At 36.9% G+C, this 21,426-nt stretch overlaps 1 protein-coding gene across 1 annotated transcript in view; it reads right to left on the minus strand.

Annotated features, from left to right (window-relative positions):
* Positions 1-361: 361 nt before the first annotated feature.
* The window catches only part of SYNE3 (spectrin repeat containing nuclear envelope family member 3), a gene marked incomplete at its 5' end in the record, with an annotated part of 59,903 nt that continues 38,838 nt past the window's right edge, over positions 362-21,426 (minus strand). The window contains one exon of the mRNA XM_008055843.2: positions 362-589. Coding sequence (XP_008054034.2) covers positions 362-589 — 228 coding nt within the window. The remainder of the gene's footprint in view (positions 590-21,426) is intronic.

A 21,426-nucleotide genomic window follows, 5' to 3' on the forward strand; every position in this document is an offset into this window, starting at 1 on the left:
TACAGTAGGAATAGAATTAAGTCATTAAACTAACAGAATCAATGAAGCACACTCTGAGACTTTTCGTTTAAGTCCAATGTCCTTTCAGTTCTGATTTCTAGCTGTCTTTTTCAAGCTGGTAAATTAGTTTGCAGTTAGGGTCAGTTGCTCCTGGTCTGCTGTAAAGGACAATTCAGATCACCCTCCGTTCACCACTCTGGCCTGTGTCTTTTTCAAGCTTGTTTCTCCCGTTTCGGTGTTGTTACCTTGAATCGCCAGCAGGTGGTGCTATCTCAGCTGCTCGCCCCAGAGGGGGTGGGGCCGGAGAGGAACCAGCAGAGACTGGAGATGGATGCCTGCCTCAGGTCAGATGGCAGGAGACTCACAGCCGGCAGGACGTCTTGGTCACAGGAGAGGTGGCAGCGATGCCAGCAGATCTTCCCTGAAGGGGCTTCAAGGACTGAAGTCGTGGATCGCCTCCGGCCCGGGTGGTGCGATGTGGTACTGGCGGCGGCAGCGGTGGCGGCGGTGGTGTCTGCCCTGCAGTGGCTGTCCAGTCCGCTGCGATGCCCCAGCGGTGGTAATGGCCGAGCTCCGTATGAAGAGCAGGCTGCCATGTTGAGGTCCGCAGCCCCCGGGGGTGAGAACCAGAGACCCACTGCAGTTCTCCTTTGCAGAGGGTTTCACAGACCAGGTTTCCCCATCGCCATCTTGCCAGAAGTCCCCAGGTATTTCTTTCCAAAACTGTAGAGTTGTTTTGAGGTGGGGATGTATCAGAGCTATCCGAACATTTTCATGTAGGTAAGCCTTTACTTGATTTCTCATTTTTGCTAATATAGTCTTGCCAACAGCCTTGCTCATATTTCCTGTGGTCAATGGTACTTTTATTTGCACAGGGGAGATACCTAGGAGTGAATTGGCTCTGTTGAAATGCACGAGAATTCAAAATTTAACTAAAGATATTGCCAGATTATTCTTTCCAAAGATGTTAGTAATTCATTCACTTTCTCACCAGTCATGTGGGGAAGTACTTTCTTTTCTCCATGTCCCTGGAAACATAATATGCATTACCAAACTTTTTCATTTGTTCCTGCCTAATATCTTCTTAATTACTTTAATTTTAATTTTAATTTTCTGGTCTACTAGCATATTTTAGTACATTTTTAAATTTTAGTACATTTTTAAATTCTCTGAATTCCCTATGCTTCCTACTTGGCCCATATTTCTATTGGGTTGTTTTTTCCTATTATAAATTTGAAAGACAAATTGTTATGTTCTCACTTATAAGCGGACCCCAAACATTTACCATAATACTATAAGAAAGGGATTGGCACTGGGCTGGAAACTGACAGGGGAGGGAAGGTGGGGACACATTAATAAGGGTAACTGATCTCAAATCAGGAAAAGTGGAAACCAAAGGTAGGCCCTAACTTTACCTGTATGGTGACCACTTGTATACCTAATCCTGAATTGTAACCCACATCTTTAAAACAAAATAAATTTAAAAATAAATAAATGTGGGAGGCAAGTTGCATATATAGATATAAGCACTCGGTCTCCTTTATTGTTTGTACTTTTCTTTTTTTTTTTTTTTTGAGTTGGAGTCTCACTCTGTTGCCCAGACTAAAGTGAGTGGCCGCTCCCAGCCATCGCAGCCTCGACCCGCTGGGCTCCGGCGATCCTTCTGCCTCAGCCTTCCAAGTAGCTGGAACTACAGGCATGCGCTACCATGCCCGGCTAATTTTTTTGATTTATTGTAGAGATGAGGTCTCGCCAAGTTGCCCAGGCAGGTCTTGAACCCGCAGGCTCAGGCAATCCACTCACCTCAGCCTCCCAAAGTGTGGGATTACAGGCTGAGCCACCGAGCCTGGCTGTTTGTACTTTTTAACATTGACTGTTTAATAGATGTGTTGCTTCCTTTTCCTTCATATTTAAAAAAAGCATAGCAAAAATGTTTACCTTTTAAAAATACATCGTTTCTTAGTGTCTAATCTTAGTTAAAAGAACTTCCTCATTGATCTTCCATACGACCCAGCAATCCCCCTATTGAGAACTCAAATCATCCTACAAAAAAGATACCTGTGCATGCATGTTTGTTGCAGTTCTATTCACAATAGCAAAAACATGGAACAAACCATACTGCCCATCGAAGCTGGACTGGATAATAAAAAAATGTGGTACATATACACAGTGGAATATTATGCAGCCATAAAGAAGGACAAACATATGTACTTCACAGCAACTTGGATGAATTTAGGGTCGACCATAATCAGTAATCTATCATGGAAACAAAGAACAGAGTACCATATGTTCTCACTCATAAGTGGACCTTGAACAATTATCATAATATTATAAGAAAGCGATTGGCTATAGTGGGAAATTACCAGGGTGGGGGTGTTAGGATTGGCAATTGAGGGAAGCTGCCAGGGGAGGGACGGGCACACCTCATCAACAAGGGTACCTGCATAATGAACATTTGTATACCTAACCCTAAATTGTACCCCACATCTTTAAAAGTAAAAAAAGAGAAAAAGGGAAGACTTCCTTCACCTGGATAGCATAACACATATCCTAGCTTTTTTCTAGAATTGTAGTTGGGTTTTTTTGCTCTTAAGTTTTTAATAAAACTAGCATTTTAAAACATTCTCTTATTTGTAGTTAAATAGTACTTCTGTTTCGTTAAACTCTCAAATGTGTTGGCTTCTAATTTTGATACTCTATTCTGTACTAATGATCTTTTTCTGTCCTTAAGTGGGCAACATGATGCCTTAATTACAGCTGGCTTAATAGAATGGTCTGATATTGGATAGAGCAAGTTCCCTTTGCCATTCTTCTATTTCTAAAACTTGACTATGCTCTGGAGTTTATTTCTTCCATGAAAAATTTTAGGCCATCTTCTCCAGTTCCTAAAATCTCCCTAAATTATGTGTTGACTGTGGTTCTCCCTTATCTGAGGGGAGTCATGTTCCACAACCACCAGTAGATGCCTGAAAACACAGATAGTACCAAACTCCACATATACTGTTTTGTTTGGTATACGTACATAGCTATGATAAAGCTTAATTTATACATTAGACATAGTAAGAAATTAACAACAGTAATTGAAAATAAAATAATTATAAGAATATGCTATAATAAAAGTTATATAAATGTGGTCTCTTTCACTGGCTCTCAAAACATCTTATTTTGCAATACTTATCCTTCTCTTCTTCTGGTCTGTTATCTGATCACCCAGTGACTAACATGAGTATATACAGCATAAATATGCTGGCAAAGGGATAGTGCATGTCCTAGGTGGGAGGAAACTGAAAAGCACAAAATTTTGTTACTCAGAACGGTGTGTACTTTAAACTTTTTTTTTTTTTTTTTTTTTAGTCAAGTTCTCACTCTGTTGCCGAGGCTGCAGTGCTAGAGTGAGTGGCATGATCACAGCTTACTGCATCATCAAACTCCTGCACTTAGGTGATCCTCCTGCCTCAGCCTCCTGAGTAGCTGGGACTACAGTCACACACCATCCCGCCCAGCTAATTTTTTTGATTTTTTTTGTAGAGACTAGGTCTCTTTATGTTGCCCAGGTTGGTCTTGAATTCCTGGGCTCAAGCAATCCTCTCACCTTGGCCTCCCAAAGTGCTGGGATTACAGATGTGAGCCACTGCACCCAACTGGTTTAAATTTATAAATTGTTTATTTCTAAAATTTTTCATTTAATATTTTTGAATTGCAGTTGACCACGGGTAACTGAAATCATGGAAAACAAAACCTTGGATAAGGGAGGACTACTGCATATATGTAAGTATGCATATGTCTGTGTGTGTGTGTGAATGCATATGTAATTATATACATCATTTATGACATAGTATGAATAAATTTATTACATGTATAAAATCTATAATCTATAATTATTGTCTTTGATAGTAATCTTCGTTACCTTTAAGTGTTGCCCTTTAATTTTCATTTCTCTTTAAATTTTTGATAAGAATGGGATCTACATTTTAGAAAATTTGAGAAAATCTATTTTCAGCATCCTTGATATGATCATTTGCTTTTTTTTTCCTTTACCAATCAGTGCAATTGATTCTGTTGATATATTACCTGATATTATGACCTACCTTTGTATTCTTGGAATAAATCTTTCTTGAATGTAGTGGCGTCTTCATTTGCTATAAAGCTGGATTCTCTTTGATAAAATTTACTTAAAAATTGTGTATTTATGTTCAGAAGAGAGCTCTCTCTCTCTCTCTCTCTCTCTCTCTCTCTCTCTCTCTCTCTGCTATCTTTATCAGGTTTGGAGGTGAAAGTTTTACAGTTTTCATAAAATGGATTGGAAGAGATCTCTATTTTTCTCTGGCCTGGATTAGTTGAACTAACATTATTTTATTTTGAAAACCTACCATGTAGTAAAGTTTATTTTTGGTGTACAGTACTATAAATTTTAACACATGTTATTTATGTGACCACAACTACAAATAAGATATAGAACAGCTTCATCACCTACAAAATTCCTGCATATCCTCTCCTTAACCACTAGCAACTGGCAAACACTGATTTGTTCTCTACCACTAAAGATGGAGTCTTGTCAAGAATGTCATATAAATGGAAACAGAATATATAACATTTTGAGGCTTGCATCTCTGCGACTGGCTCCTTTTACTCTGCATAATGCTTTGAAATTCATCCATGTTGTTGCATGAGTCAATAGTTTGCTTGTTTATTCATTCAGCTGTTGAAAGCCTTTTGGGTTGTTTCCAATTGTTGACGACTGTGAATAGAGCTGCTATAAACATTCATCTACAGGTTTTTGTGTGAACTTAAATTTTAATTTATCTTGGGTAAATACCGACGTGGGACAACAGGGTTGTAGGTAAGTGTATGTTTAAGTTTATGAAACACTGACACATTGTTTTCCAGAGGGGCTGTGTCATTTTGTATTTCCATCAGCAATGTATGAGAGTTCCAGTTGTTCTGCATTCTTGCCAGGACTTTGTAGTCTCAGTATTTTTAATTTTAGTCATTCCAATTGATGTGCAGTGGTAATGAATCATGGTTTTAATTTGTATTTTCCTAATGGCTAAAGATGTTGAACATCTTTTCATGACTTATTTTGCCATCCATACGTCCTCTCTGATGAAGTGATTGTTCTAGTCTTTTACCCATATTCAAATTAGGTTATTTTCTTAGTGTTGAGTTTTAAGAGTTCTTCATATATTCTGAATAAAGTCCTTTTTTGGACGTATGATTTGCAAATATTTCTCCTCAGTCTGTGACTTGCCTTTTCATTCTCCTAACAGTGTCTTTTATAGAACAAAAATTTTACATCAGTTTTTGGTCTGTTTTATCAATTTTTAAGTTTTATTTTATGGGTTGTGCTTTTGCTGTCATAGCCATGAAATATTTTCCTAATCTCAAGTCATGAAGATTTTCCGTTATATTTTTTCCTAAAAAGTTTATAATTTTATGTTATGCATCTAGGTACATAATCTAATAGAGCTGTAATTCATTTGTGTGTCTTTTATATAAAGTATAATTAAATTTTGTAGTAGGCTGAGATTTACATTTTTGCCTGTAAATGTCCAACTGTTCCAACACATTGGTGAAAAGACTATTCTTTCTCTATTACACTGACTTTGAAACTTTGTAAAAAATCAATTGGCTATGCTTGTGTGGGTTTACTTGAACAATATCTGTTCTAGCCCATAGATCTAAGCATTTATCCCTTTGTGAGTACACAGTGTCTTGATGAAAGTAGTTTTACAGTATGTCTTAAAAATGCAGAGTGCGATCTTTTTTCAATTTCTTTTTAAAAAAATATTTGAATCTCTAGTTCCTCTGGCTTTCTGTATAAGATTTAGAACCAATTTATCTATGTCTAAAACAAAATAAAGCAAACAAATAAACAAAAATGCCTGGCTGAAATTTTGTTTGGAATTATGTTAAATATGTGGATAAATTTGGGGAAAATCTTCACAATGTTGAATCTTCCAATCCATGAACATAGTGTCTTTCCACTGATTCAGGTCTTTGATTTCTTTCATGAAGTTTTTTCAGTTTTCATCATATAAACCAGGTACATATTTGTTAGATTTATACCTATGTACTTCATCTTTTGTAGCAATTTTAAATGTTGTATATTTTTTAAAATTTCAGTTTCCAATTGACTATTGCTACTATACAGAAAATCGATAGAATTTTGTGTATGTTTGTTGAACTTGTATCTTGCAAACTTGCTAAATTCAATTGTTCTTGGAGTTTTGGTTATAGATCCTTTAGGAATTTTTTTTTTTTATGGAGACAATTATCATGACTAGGAATAAAGACAGTTTTATTTCTTTTTTCCCAGCTTGTATGCCTTTTGTTTCTTTAAAGTGTTGTATTGCATTCGCTAGAACTTCTAGTATGACATTGAACAAAAGGGGTGAGAATGAATTTACTTATTTTGTTCTCAAGCTTATGATAAAGCATTTAGCCTTTCACGATCAAGCATGTTACTTGTGAGATTTTTTGTTAGTTTCATTATCACTTTGAGAGATATTCCTTCTTTTTCTAGTTTGCTGAGAGGATATTTTAAAAACTGAATGGATACTGGATTTTATCAAATGCTATTTTAAAAACAGATGGATACTGGATTTTATCAAATGCTATTTTTTAAAAACAGTTGATAATCAACTTATTAAACTAATTGACTTAAGTGTCTGCAATGGTGAGTTCACACTTGACTCCTGGCTCAATACTGGCAGAAGTAAGCTGGTTAACAAAGGACCGTGCAAGTCAATGAGTTGCTTTTGGATTTTCATCTGGAGATGATCCCATGTCTTCAAACCTTCATCACAAAATGTTTTTCTTATAGTGAATCTCAAAGTCTTTGTAGGTGTTTGAACTGGTCCTTTCACTTTGAGATGCTTTTTTTCTTTGATTCTGATCAAGTCAGCATGCGTCTTCTCTAGGGATTTTACGTTGTGGCTAATTAGAGTAATTCTAATTCCATGAATCACCATATCTGTTTCCATGGATGTTTTTCTGGTATCTGTAAAAGCCATGGCTGCATCTCAACTTCCTGATTGACTTCTCCTTGGCAAGAAGAAACAGCAGTGAGCCAGGAGCAAGAGTGAGTGGACCAGAGTCTGTTTTAGGTTATAAATACAGTGAACTACATTGATTTTTCAAATAAAATGGTTTTCCTCTTCTATACTCTCAAAACTTCTGTGGCCACAAAAATGTGTGGGTATTTCTTTCACACCAAGTGATTCTCTAATTCTCTGTAGACACCAAGTGTGAATTCTACAATCCAATTCAATTCTGACATTCCCTGGATCCTTCAGGTTAAGGTTAAGGACTCAGTTTCAGAAGACTCTTCCCTACTTCACATGCTAATCGTAAGTGGGAGGTCTCCCCAGGTTATTCACAACTTCTGTTCAACTTACCTACAGATCAGAAGTTCTCATTTGATCATTTGCTAGATCATTTCCTAGAGTGGCTCATAGAACTCAGGAAATCAGTTTACTTACTAGATTACTGGTTTATTACAGAGGATATAACCCAGGAGCAGACAGATGAAAGATATGCCTGGGGCAAGGTATGAAGGAAGAGGAGAGGAGCATCCATGCCCTCTCCAGGTGTGCTACCCTCTCTGCACCTCCAAGTGTTCAACAACCCAGACACTCTAATCCCATCCTTTAGGGTTTTTGTGGAGGTTTCATTACATAAATATACATGGGCTTCGTTAAGTAGTTCCACTTTCTTTCTGGGAAATCAGGGGATGGAGCTGAAAGTTTCAACCCTCTAGTCACATAATTGGTTCACTTAGACCAGTCCCCACCCTGAGTCTTATCCTAGTGGTCCCTGCCACCAATCGTTATTAGCATACAAAAGACCCACCACATCCAGAGACACCAAGGATTTTAGTTCCTGTGTCAAGAAACTGCAACAGAGATCAAATATATATTTCTTGTTTTGTCACAATCTTACTTGGTCATGTTGTAACTTTTAAAATGTATATTGTTACATATAATTTGCTCATATTTTGCTGAGCATTTTTATGTTTCTGAGAGATGTTGATCTGTATTTTTATTTTTTACATACTTTTATTTTTATTTTGTACATACTTATCTGGGTTTGCTATCACAGTGTTGCTGACCTTATAACGTGGATGGGAAATGTTTCTAAAAGAGCTTTTGTAGGATTGATGTTATTTCTTATTTAATGTTTGATAGACTTCACCAATTAAAGCATCTAAGACTGGAGAATTCTTTTTCAGAAAGTCTGATTCAATTTACTTAATAGTTATAGAACTGTTATAAGTTTAACTGTATCCTCTCCAAAATTCTTATGTTAAAGGTCTAACCCCCAGCACCTCCGAATGGAATCTTGTTTAGAATTGGGTCATTGCGAATGTTATTAGTTAAGATAAGGTCATACTACTGGAGTAGGGTGTGCCACTAATGCAATATGACTGATGCCCTTATAGAAAGTAGAGATTTGGACAGAGACATGTACATAGCGAGGACATCACGTGAAGATGAAAGCAGAGACTGAGGTGATGCTTCTCTAAGTCAAAGATAGCCAGCAAATTACCAGAAGCTAGGAGAGAGGTGATCCACGCTTTCAGAAGGAGCCAACCTTGCGGCCCTGCAGTCTCTGCTAGTTTTGGATATCTAACCTCTAGAGCTGTGAGACAATATATTTCTGTTGTTTAAGCTACTCAGTTTGTAGTACTTTGCTATAGCAGTCCTAACCAACTAATACAATAACTTTTCTGACTATTTATTCTTGTGCAAATTTTGGTAGTGTGTGGATTTTTAGGAAGTGGTTTATCATTTTATTATTTAGTTATAAAATTTATGTGCATGTTTTAGTGTTCATTTATTATCCTATTCTTGTTGGTAGGGTCTGATGTCCTCTTTATTATTCTTAACATTGGTGATTTGTATCTTTTTTTTATTTTCCTTTTCCTGTTGGCAAGAGGTTTACCAATTTTAATGGTTTTCAAAGTGTAACTGAGAATTTCCATGTATGCTTTTGAGAAACAATTTTAAGCATTTTCTTTTTTAGTCTACACGTCACAATTTTTTTTCTTTGACCCTCAGCTTGTCCTTATGCAATGATCCTGAGATCGAGCACACATCTATTCATCTAATTGTGTACCTGATGCTTGAGAGATTCCAGGAGCTGATCTTGTGATAGAACAATCTAGAGACCCCACAGAAGTCTCCATTGCTTACAAGTAGGACTGTATCAGCCAGCGCTCCAGGTGGATAATGATTTGAGATAACCATCAAAGCAAGTCTCCAGGTGGACAACAATTTGAGATAACCATGGAAGCAAGATCTATTGCCTATACTGCTCCCAGATACTCCTCATTCCTTTCTTTCCCCTTAAAATTCCCTGTCCTTAGCCTACAATTTTGAAATGGTTTCTTTGAGGCATGAGCCAGGCCTTTCCCCCAGCTGCCTGCTTTTGGAACAAAATCCCCTTCCTCGTACTACATCTCATGCTTGTTTATTTCGGCCTGAAAGCCACCAGTCACGGAACTTGTGATCTGCAACAGAACTAACTTTGGTTTCATTAAATTTCTTTATTGTTTTTCAGTTTTCAATTTGAAAAATCACAAAGATTTCTACTCTTATCTTTATTATTTCCTTCCTTTGCCTGTTCAGGGTTTACTTTACTCTTTTAGTTTTCTTAGTTTTTAAATGGTAAAATGGTAATTATTGATTTGAAATTATTGCTTTCCAATATAAAAATGTATTGCTCTAAATTTTTTTATAAAGCACTGCTTTAGTCGTGTCCCATAAATGTTGATATGTTGCATTTTCATTTATCTTCCAATCACAATGTTTTAAAATTTATTTTGAGGCTTCCTCATAGACTTTTTAGAAGTGCATTTTGAAATTTCCAAGTGTTTGAAGATTTTTCTACATGTTTGTTATTGATTTTTAGTTTAACTTATTATGCTTGAGAACTTTTTTAAAAGTAAAATTTGTTGTTAAGATGAACATGGTATTTTAAAAACTAACTAAGCTGAGCTGTAAACTCACACATTTATGGTGTCTTTTTCAGTGATGAGTTATTAATCACCTTTTAAATGTATTGTATGGGAATCTATTTTATTAAAGTTTTTTTCACATCTTCTTGGGTCAATTTTGACAGTTTTTTAAAAAATAAAATTTTCATTCTTTTTAGATTTAATTTTTTTCACCATATAGTTGCCTGCAATATTCTCTTATAATCTCTTCTCTGTGATTACATTTATTTTTTCCCCCTAACCTTATGTTTCTTCTCTCTTATTCTCCCTGATTTATATTCAGGAAAGATTCATGTATTTTATCAATTTCTTCTAAGAACCAGTTATTGGAGTTACTTGTAAAGACTACAATTTTAAAAAAATTGTTCTTAATTATATTTGTATAATTTTCTGCTTTTAAAAGTTTGTTTGGTTTTAATGTTTTAAGATGAGTACCAAGTTTCTTTGTTTTTATTCTCATTCTGTAGTAATAAGGCTTTTGAGGCATCATTTTCTTCTGCGTTGTACTTCTGTTTTCTCCTAAAAATGTTTGTGTGGGATGTTTTACCTTGTATTGTTTCCAACTAGTTTGTCATTTCTTTTTGAATTTTCTTTTTATTCCAAGACTTACTTAGAAGTGTGGTTTAAATTTTCAGCTATGGAAGTTTTTTTGATAACTTTAACATTGCTTGTTTCTCATTGTCTTAGTTTGTTTTGTGCTGCCATAACAGAATACCTGAGAAATAGATAATTTATAAAGAACAGAGATTAATTTCTTACAATTCTGCAGGCTGTGAAGTCCATGGTCAAGGGACCTGCATCTGGTGAAGGTCTTCCTGCTATTTCAGGTGGAAGTTACAAGGGTAGGAGAGAATGAGAGAGAGAGAGAGAGAGAGAGAGAGAGAGAGAGAGAGAGAGAGAATCCACTTTTGTGATAACTAACCCATTCTCATGGTAATGTCATTAATACATCCTGAGGGTAGAGCCTTCATGACCTAATCACCTCTTAACATCCCACCACTCAACATTGTTTCATTGGGAATCAAGTTTACAACACATGAACTTTGAGGAACACATTCAAATCATAACAGTGATTATATTGGTATACAATCAAAGAATATGGTCTGAACAAACTGACATTATAAAGTCAGTCTTTTTTTCAAAGATACTTGCACACTTATGTTTATCGCAGCGTTGTTCACAATAGCAAGAACCTGGAAACAACCATGCTGCCCATCAAAAGAGGACTGGATTAAAAAAATGTGGTACATATACACGATGGAATACTACGCAGCCATAAAAAAGAACAAAATCATGAATTTTGCTGCAACCTGGATGGAACTAGAGTCTATAATACTGAGTGACCTCTCACAGAAACAAAGATCCGAATATCACATGTTCTCACTCATATAATGGACCTTGAACATCCAATGTAATACTATAAGAAAATGACTGACGGTACTGGGAAACTATGGGGGGGAGGGGGATGGGATTAACAGTAGCAAATATCTGTCGGGGGATGGGAAAACACGTCTTATCAACAGGGTGCCTGAATGAAACGTAATTGTACACCTAACCCTTAACTGTACCCCACAAAACCATAATAAAAAATACTGATTAATAAAAAAAAAAAGTCTTTTTTTCATGACAGGTATGTGATTAATTTAAAAAATATTTTATGGATACATGGAAGATGAATATTCAGTATAAAATTCAATATAAAATTTTCTCTCTATATGTATATTAAAAATTATTATATATATATATATCCAATACATTCAGTTTATCATTTGTACGTCTCAATTTATTTTTTCTTTTCTAATTTTTTCTAGTAAATCTGCCCCACTCTTAAAATACACCAACAAATATACTTCTTTGTTATCCTTATTGTAAATATTATGAGTACATATATTATATCTTACACTTAATTTTTCATTTGTATTTATTTGCTATTTAGTCAATTCTTTACTTTCAACTTTTCTTTATCCCAATAGAATGTTTATTTTTGTAATTAGGAATATAGCAATTCAGCCCATAATACTGATGAAGAGAATGCTGGGTTAGGGTTGTGGAGAAAGAAAGAGGTGTTGTCCAGGAAAGTTCAGCTACTTAACGTTGATACAATAGTTGGTGGCTGGTATATATTACAATAGAAACATCCACTTGGACCTTCTGTCATTTCTAGTGCAGCATACTCCTTCTTAGATTTTAAACACACATCTCAAGCTTATTTTTATTCTGTAACATCAGGCGATTTTTAAAAAATCTGAAATCAAACATACAAGATTTAAGAAGAGACAATTGTTGTAAACTAAACCACCTGTCAAGTACAAACTCATTTTGACCTTTTTCTTGTTGATTTAGTTTGTTTTTCTTTAAAAAGTCCTCAAGTATGTAATGTTTTTAAAACAGGATTTTTATGAGTACTTAAGGGGTTAGATGTCAAGTTAAGGGAATAAGAACATTTTAGTCAAAGGGATACTTTATAAACAATAAGATTAAGTCATCAATGTTTATCTTTTGTTTCCTAAAAGTCTCTATTTAGTTTTGCTTCCAGAATGTCTTGTGTATACCTTTTGTATTTTTGTTTGCTAGCATGAAGCCCTTTTAGTGATATAGGTAATTTCAGTGTGTTATGATAATGTGATTATTAGAGACCAGAAGTTTGCCCACATAGGCTTTAATATAATTAAAGACATAGAAATGTATAAGCGTAAAAAGTCATAGTAATTGATATAAAGCATGGTAGATGTGAAATGGAATCCTCAAATTCTATACACAATACCAATGTGTTCTAATATGAAATCAGAGTTTACATGAAACTTCAACAACAGTTATGTAGTTCTGAAATAAAGAGAAAAATGTATGTAAATTAGGGAAACTAGTTAGTGGCTTTTCTAAAAAGATTAATAGTAAAAAAATGAACAAACTCTCAATCTAGTAAAAGTGTATCATGTATATATCTGTGTATATGTGTAAGAAAAAGTGTGCAAGTAATAATGATTCCAAGGACACATCAGAATTTCCTTTTTTCTTAGAAAGTAATCAACCTTATTTTCTATAGAACTCATCTGAAACCAAATAGAGGACAGCCTCGACTCTTTTTTTTTTTTTTAATCTCTTGTGACCTTTTAATGACCTTTGGATGCCTACTATAGCTAAAGACTTTTCTGAAGGTTAAAGAGAGAAATTCCTTGGGGAAATTTTTCAGATGTGTTTTTGTAAGTGTTTAGCATAACCAAATTCTCAGATCTTACATAATTTCATGACATGGGACACATACTCTAAATGCAGGTGTGTTCCTTTAACTACAAGTATTTATTTAACCAATTTCCTTTCAAGTCTTCTGGTGTCAGACATAGCATGACAGTAGTTAAAGATCTGTCACCGTTACAGTTAAAAACCTTATTGTTTAGGCTTTGCTTCCTTGACTTTTTCAAATTATATCTAGCTGAAACTTGCCAGAGAAGTTGTCAGCTTAGATATGACTTTGATTTTGAAAAACTGTTGAAAATAGGAAAGCCATTTATAGTGACAGAAAAAAGAGAATTTGGCTGGCATCAAATGTCTTTTCTTGCTGAAAGATACTTGTTCATGAAGTTTTCCAAACAATTGCAGTATGGATTAGTACATTTTGACACGTCAAAAATAAGCACGCTTTAAAACAGGATAGATAATTAACTGGAAAAATATATGTCTGCATGTATATTAGAAATGTTTCCTGGCTTTATTTTACCAAGGATGTCCAATATGTCACTATGATAGGACTGAAATGGCAAGATTCTATTTATACCGACTATGAATCAGGAACATCTCCAGAAACATCTACCACAAAAAGAACATTTGCATAAGAATATGCATTTTCATCTCTTTGGTGTATTCTGAGAAGTAGGTTAAAACTATAGGGTTTTTTTCCTTGTATAATGCTTAGATTTGAAATAAAGTAAAACAATAAATAGGTTTATCAGTAATTAGACCCCCCCAAAAAGATTTTTTTTGCATTGTAAAATCTAGCACCCAGAATGCAGTTCAAAGAGATGGGGGTGGGGGTGGGGGGTAAATGAAAGGGAAATTAAGTATGGAGGAAAGAATTTTTAAAAAGCTCCAACCTTTATCTAATAAGAGTTCTAGAAGAAAATAGAGAGAAGAAGGATCTACTACTATCTGTAGAGGTTATGGCTGAGAATGTTCTCAGAGTTGAAGAGACATGAGTCCTCAAACAAATAAGTAGGACTTGATAAACAAATTCATACCTGGAATATCTAAAAACTACCAAAAAAGGAATCCAGGTCGTTATTCTTTTCTAGGTTATTTTACTAACGACAGACTTCTCACAGCAAAAAGTAGATGTCAAATATCAATTAATCTTTTCAGGTGTCACATGGGAAAACAAGCAGGGATTCTATTTTCAGATAAAACATTGGAAAGAGTGCAAATTCAGACAAATATGAATATACAAAGACTGAAGATTTATGATTCAGTTTATTATTTTTAGAGTTTATCATTCATTTATGATTCTAATAAATGACCTAGTGATGTTTTTACTTCAGTAGAAACAAAATTGAATCACAACGAAAAAAGTGGGAGGCAAATAAAATTTTAAAAAGTGTTGGTAAATGCAAATTATTGATTGTATGTTCCTTAATACATCCTTCATTGACACGATGAAGAGAGAGGCTAGTTGGAGTTAAAGCCATGCTTGGGTCTCTTCCATTTGAGGTAATAAAGATTTTGATTCAAAATAGAATTTGCTAAAAACACATGTTAAAAATTAAAGGCAACCATAGAAAGAATAGCTATAGAATTAGAATGTAGAGGCAAACCGACTTCTAAACTATGTTATCATCTTCAGTATACTATGTAGTATGTATTGAATAGCTACATAGGTACCCCATACTGCTATTCAATATGTGCATTATTTATTTTATTTTCTTGTGAGGGGCGTGGCTGGGGGCTTGCAAATTATTTGGGCAGGAAAAGTGAAATAAAGTGATTTAAAAATTGCATTATGGTAAATCCACATTTTAGTCTTGACTTCCATGTCCAGATCACCATAGAGACTGGATTGACTCCGGTTCCCTCATTAAAACAGAAGCTCACTGATTGATTCTTCTTTTTTTTAATCCACCTTGCTTCTAGACAAAAGAAACGAGGGTCTTTCAGAAAAAGTTAAGACTATATATACTCTTGTCAGTTATCTACCGGCACCTGGTTAGGGTCAGGGAGATATGTTGCTAAGGCTCATTTGACTGAAGAGATGTGGGTGGCTTTGGAGAAGGAAAAGAAAATGCTCAAAAAATAAAATATTTCCAAAATTACAGCAATGGTGATGGCGACTATGTATTGAGTAGCTACATTGACCAGGCACATTACACGAACTCATCTCATTTAATTCGAAAAACCACTTTACTCCCTGTGTGTTATTAACCCTGTTTTAAAGATGTGACTATGTAATGACTTGTAAGTGGCGACCCTGAATTTGAACCCAGATGTCTCTGACCGATTGATTCTACCTTCTTTACTCTCTGTGCTTCGTCCTGTGTCTTATATAATACTCTCAAATACATATAGTATGTTCTAATGCTTGACCTGTCTTGATCATTTGAAACTGAGGAAGGAATCAGTACACAAAATAGGATAATAACTAGTGTTTTTACCTTACTCCATCGTGAATTTTTTTATTTTTGGTCTTTGACACATCTGCAATGTATCATCATACTGAAATGAAGACAGTATAAGATAAGGTTTTTCTACCTTAGTGGGCCAAGCTTTTAATTTTTGAAATATTATTAGCGGAATTTTTAAAGGTACCCCATACTGCTATTTAATATGTGCATTATTTATTTTATTTTCCTGTGAGGGGCGTGGCTGGGGGCTTGCAAATTATTTGGGCAGGGAAAGTGAAATAAAGTGATTTAAAAATTATATTATGGTAAATCAAATTGCAAATAGGCGACAATTCCTTCAAGTCTAAAGGAAACGTTTCCTTTATTCAAGAGAATAGTGTTGGATGATATCTAGCCTCATTCATGTTGCTGGTAAGAGAATGCTTTTCCCTCGTCTGTCCTTACTTCTGGGTTCTCACAACACAGAAATAGGTAAAATATTATACTCATATTTATCTAGCTGCTGTTGAGAAAACTACAAAATTGGAAGAAAACTGTCCACGTGAATACCATACTACCTAAGAAAGGAGCTCCAGGAATTGTCCAACCTCAGTAATTTTACTCCCCCCCCCCCCGCATGTGAATTCCTGACCAAGATTTGGCTCCCTGTGTAAACTCTATGGCCTCCAAGCAAGCTCCTGCTGAGGATTTGGATTTCTGTGTCAACCCCAGGCCCTCCAAGTGAGCTCCTACTCAGGGTTTGGCTCCCCATGTAAACTCTACAGCCTCCAAGCAAGCTTCTGCTCTGGATTTGGCTTCCCACGTCAACCTCAGGCTCTCTAAGCGAACTCCTGGTCAGGATTTGGATTTCCATGCTAACCTCAGACCCTCCAAGAGAGCTCCAGCTTAGGATTTGGCTTCTCATGCTGATTTCACTACAGGGAAGGATATACTAAGCAACATTTTGGCTGTTACATTAGTATCTGATGAATTGAAATCACTCTCTTTTGTTTTTGAGAAACGAATCTCTGCCTAGGTATTTGCAGGATCCAATTTCGGAGCCTTGAAAACTGAAGAGCCGTTTCTAGGTTGTGATGCCTCCTTCTGTGTCCTCGTAGCAGCCTGCCATATCAGCTGCCCCAAGTAATGCCCATTCTCTGCACACATTCCTTCAATATACACAATTCTACCGGCTCCTCTTTGTTATATTGTTATTATTCTGTTTGTTCTGTGTATGTGCTCACATATCACCATTCGTAAGACCGTTGTTTTTAACCTCACTTTCTCTGTTTTGTTTGGCATTTCTTTCACAGCAAGATTTATGGATAAGTCAAAAAGAGTATGATTACATTGAGAACAAAAGAAAGTTTACCCAGCAAATCTAAAACAAAACAAAATTCATTTAACCTACAAATACGGACCTAACCACTACAGTTTAAGTGTGATGGTACACATTTCTAATCCTTGTTAGGCATGTGTGTATTGCCTTTGCTTTCAGAGTGCTAGAGATTGTGTACTTACTTTCAAGTTTGATCCTTGTTGGTTTCTGTAATGCCCTGAATGTTTGTGGTCTCCTCCAAATTCATATGTTGAAATTCAAAGCCCCAAGGTGATGGAGTTAGTTAGGAGGCAAGGCTGTTAGGTAATTAGGTCATGAAAATGAAATCCTCATGATGGGATTAGTGCCCTTATAAGAAGAATAAGAAGAGATAGGAGAATGCTCTCACTCACTTTGTCATTTGACAATACAATAAGAAGGCGGTCATCTGCAAACCAGGAAGAAGACCCTTATCAGGCATTGTATCTGTAGGCACCTTGACCTTGGACTTTCCAGCTTCTTGAATTGTGAGAGATTAATATTTGTTGTTTAAGCTACCCAGTTTATGGTATTCTATTATAATAATTTGAAGTAGGATAGTATCTCTTTCAGAATCCTTAGAATTATAAAATCCAGGATTGAACCTTTGGACTTATGTGTGAGGAAAAAAATAAACTCTCTATTGCTCAGACAACAGGCAATTAGAACTGACTGATAATGAATTAGTAAAAACAAAGTAGCAGAACCATGTGAGATTTATTTTGAGAATAGCATGGTATGAAGAAACAATCAAGAAACACATGGCATAAAATGCTTACTTCCTATGACTTTTACACATTCTTTTAGGCGGTTACCACTGAAAGAGTCCACCTACGAGTCTAAGACAATACACAACACACAAACAAGATTTAGGGATCAGAGGACATCGAAATTCAGACAAAATGGTGTGATTTGAGGTCTTAAAGCTGAACCACTGGGTTTGCTCAGAAAATTTTTTTTTTGGAATGAGGTGTTTCCTGCAGGGCAAATGTTTACTCTTATTGCATTGGGAGTATAGTCCCATGATACAAATAAAGAAGAACAAAATTATACCCACCACAATGACAGAGCTTTCTGCCATGAAGTACCAAAGGCTAAGAAGAAGCAAGGCCGCAGGTGTGAATTTCACTTCTTTTTTTGAACATCTGTCATGTGCTTCTTGCCTGGATCTCACAGATTGGTGATTTCATGATCTTATACCTTACACCAATATTGGTGACATGATTGTCTCTCTCTTCTCATCTACAACATGGAGAAAATAACATATAACTCCAGGCTCTTGAGAGTCAAATGGGTCAATATATAAGTGGTACTTAGAGCATCTCCAGGCAGGTAGAAAACGTTCAAAAGTTCCTCCACCACCTCCTCACCAAATCACAATTCCTGTGGTGAAAAAAGAAACTGAATTTCTTTTCTCAGTTGGAAAACATGTTCAGTTACTTTCAGTTATATTTCTTTTGCTTGTATACCCTGTGAGTTTGTTTTCTATAACAATATACCACTGACTATTTGACTTCAACAACAGAAATGAATTTTCTCACAGTTCTGGAGGCTGGAAGGTCAAGGTCAAAGTGTCTGCAGGGCTAGTTTCTTCTGAGACCTCTCTCCTTGGCATATAGGCAGCCCCATTCTCAGTGTGCCTTCGCATGGCCTTTTCCCTGTGTACACACATCCTTGGTGTTTCAGATTCAGTTAGGATCCCACCCTTATATCCTCATTTAACCTTGATTACCTTTTAAAAGTCCCTATCTCTGTAATAATCCCATTGGGGGTTAGAGCACCAACATGTGAATTTGGGGGAATTTTAATTCAGTCCATGATTCCCTATAAAACATTTTGAGACTTACAATTAGGTGAACACTGTGGCCACAATCACCAAGCACAGTTGCTTACTCTTCTTAAAGATGTCTTTGGGCTAGCTTTTGGCCACAATGAAGGTAGGTACAATGCTCTACAAGTTTCGGTGCAATCAGTCCCAATACACATGCTTCTGAACACTCCTGGATAGAAAGGAACTTCATTTTCTTGGTCACGAAGTGAAAGGCGGACAGTGCTATCAGAGCACAGGCAGGTGTCATCAGAGCTCCAGGCCTAATCTGCTCCCATGGCCTGAAGGTGTCATGGACAGCTACTGTCCTATATAGGTCTAAAATGGAAGGAAAAAGACAAAGTAAGCAATGGGCGGACATTCATTAACTTCCAGGGCCTTTCTATGACTATGAGTGTAGTTGTGTGTTTGGCAAGTCGGAAGTTCAATTTGTTTACTGTTGCCAGAGTATATGGAGCTAGAAGTTTGTATGGACATGGGAAACCAGTTAGCAAAAGTGGTACATGAGTTCTTCCCATATACAACTAAGTTCAAAGTTAGGGGTAAATTGAAGTGACCGGACTAAGGACCCAGAGACATCTCATTAGACACTGAGATAAATTCACTCAGAGTATAAAGAGGAGAGACCGCTGGAATGGCTTCCCCTCCAAGTTGAGTCATCAAGAGAAAATGCTGAGCTGGGTGTAGTGGCTCTTGCCTGCAATCCCAGCACTTTGGGTGGCTGAGGCGGAAGGATTGCTTGAACTTGGGAGTTCAAGACCAGCCTGGGCAACATAGCAAAATCTCATTTCTATAAAAAAAAATCAGAAAATTAGCTGGACGTGGTGTGTGTGCCTGCAGTCCCAGCTACTCAGGAGGATGAGACAGAAAGACTGCCTGAGCCCAGGAGGTCGAAGCTGCGGTAGCTGTGATTGTGTCTCTATGCTCTAGCCTGGGCAGCACTGTGAGACCCCAACAGGAAAGAGATAGATAGATTGAGAGAGACACACACAGAGAGAGAGAATATGATGATTTTGAGACAGTAGGCTCAGGACTTGTCAGAGCTAGTCACTCAGGAGGCAGGTTTGCGATTTGGAGACTGGCTACTTGAGGGAATCTGGGGAGTCATGATCCCAATGGCAGGCCAGAGATAGTCTGGGGTACCATTTGCTGACTTGGCATCAATGGGAGTGTTGTCATTCCTTCATTTTGAAGGGTCCTGTGAGAGCCACATTTCTCAGATGCCAAGCTCTTTGCTATGTGTGAAAGCTCTGGGGTGTCCCAGCATTCGTGGCTTCACCAGGTCTCCGGATTGTCAACAGGGTAGTTCATTAAGAAGCAAGAGCTTCTGAGAGGCATGGAGGGCAGTGCCTGAGTTCTAGAGCCAGTGGGGGTGGGGAGAAAAGCAGATAAGACAGACTCATTTAACACTGGTCAACCCCAGGGGACTTCTTAGAAGTTTTAGGAAAGAGTGTGTCCTGCAATCCAGGCACATGGGATTGAGGGTCGTACTGTGGACACATACTGTTAGCTGGCACACTCTAGCCTCATTACTCAATCGGAGAGGTATGGGGAGTAGGTATACATGCTGAATCAAAAGTATACCCAGCCGGGGCACTCCACTGTCATCAGAAGTCTTTCTAAAACTTAAATTTGATCATGTTCCTCCAAATCTTTCATTGCTTCCCAATTCCTACACTCCAGGATGAAATCATCATACCACTGCTGGACATACAACCCCCCACACCACCTGTCTCTTGCCCATCTTTTGTCCAGCCTCACTTCTTATAATTATTGGCTCCTTCTACACTCCTGCCAGAAGCACCTTTGTACTTTCATGCTTTTTCCTCTGTCAGGAAAAGCTGTCCCAACCTCCTAACTCATCCCACATGAGCTAGGTGAGAATCTTCTGAAGACACTTCTCACCCACTCAGAATTAATCAGACCCACCTTTGCTGAATCTTAGTGTCTCACACTTCTATTATAATACTTACATAATGTTATCATTGTCACTTGGCATCCTTTTTAAAAAAGTGTATTAAAGAGGGCTTCCATAGTTTTCAAGCCTCACAGAGTCTCGATCTGCCCCAAGACATTAAAAAACTCAGACCTGCAATTTAATCATAAGGGGAACAGACCCGCACAGGAGATGGAATGTACCTCCTTTCTATATCTTCTAAACAAAGCTCAGGGTCCTGATGGGAAGTAGTGAGTATCATGTAGCTTCTAGTTATCTTTTTTCATGTCTATTTCCTCTTCTAAAGAGCCTTAAAAGCAAAAACTGCTCATTCCCCAATTTTTTTTTCTGTCAAGTACAGCACATGCATGCAGGAAACCCTCCATAATGTTTTGCAGACTACTTGAACATTGTACTAGATGTAAGAAGTGTGATGCAAAAGTATTAGACATTTAGAGCAGTGCTATCCAAGAGAAATACAATAGGAGCCACAAAGTTGCTATGTGTTTACACTTATGGCACATTGTAGTTTGAACTACTTTCTTTTAAGGGTTCAATCGCCCCCTGTGGTGGTGACCAGTGACTACCATGTTGAATAGTGCAGATATCAAACATATGATTAAAAATAGTGACAAGCTGGGCCTGGTGGCTCAGCCTGTAATCCCCCGCCTTGGGAGGCTGAGGTGAGTGAATTGCCTGAGCCCGCGGGTTCGAGACCCGCCT

This window comes from Carlito syrichta, unplaced genomic scaffold (assembly GCF_000164805.1).
Source record: "Carlito syrichta isolate Samal-C Ts95f unplaced genomic scaffold, Tarsius_syrichta-2.0.1 Scaffold301970, whole genome shotgun sequence".
Classification (NCBI taxonomy): domain Eukaryota; kingdom Metazoa; phylum Chordata; class Mammalia; order Primates; family Tarsiidae; genus Carlito; species Carlito syrichta.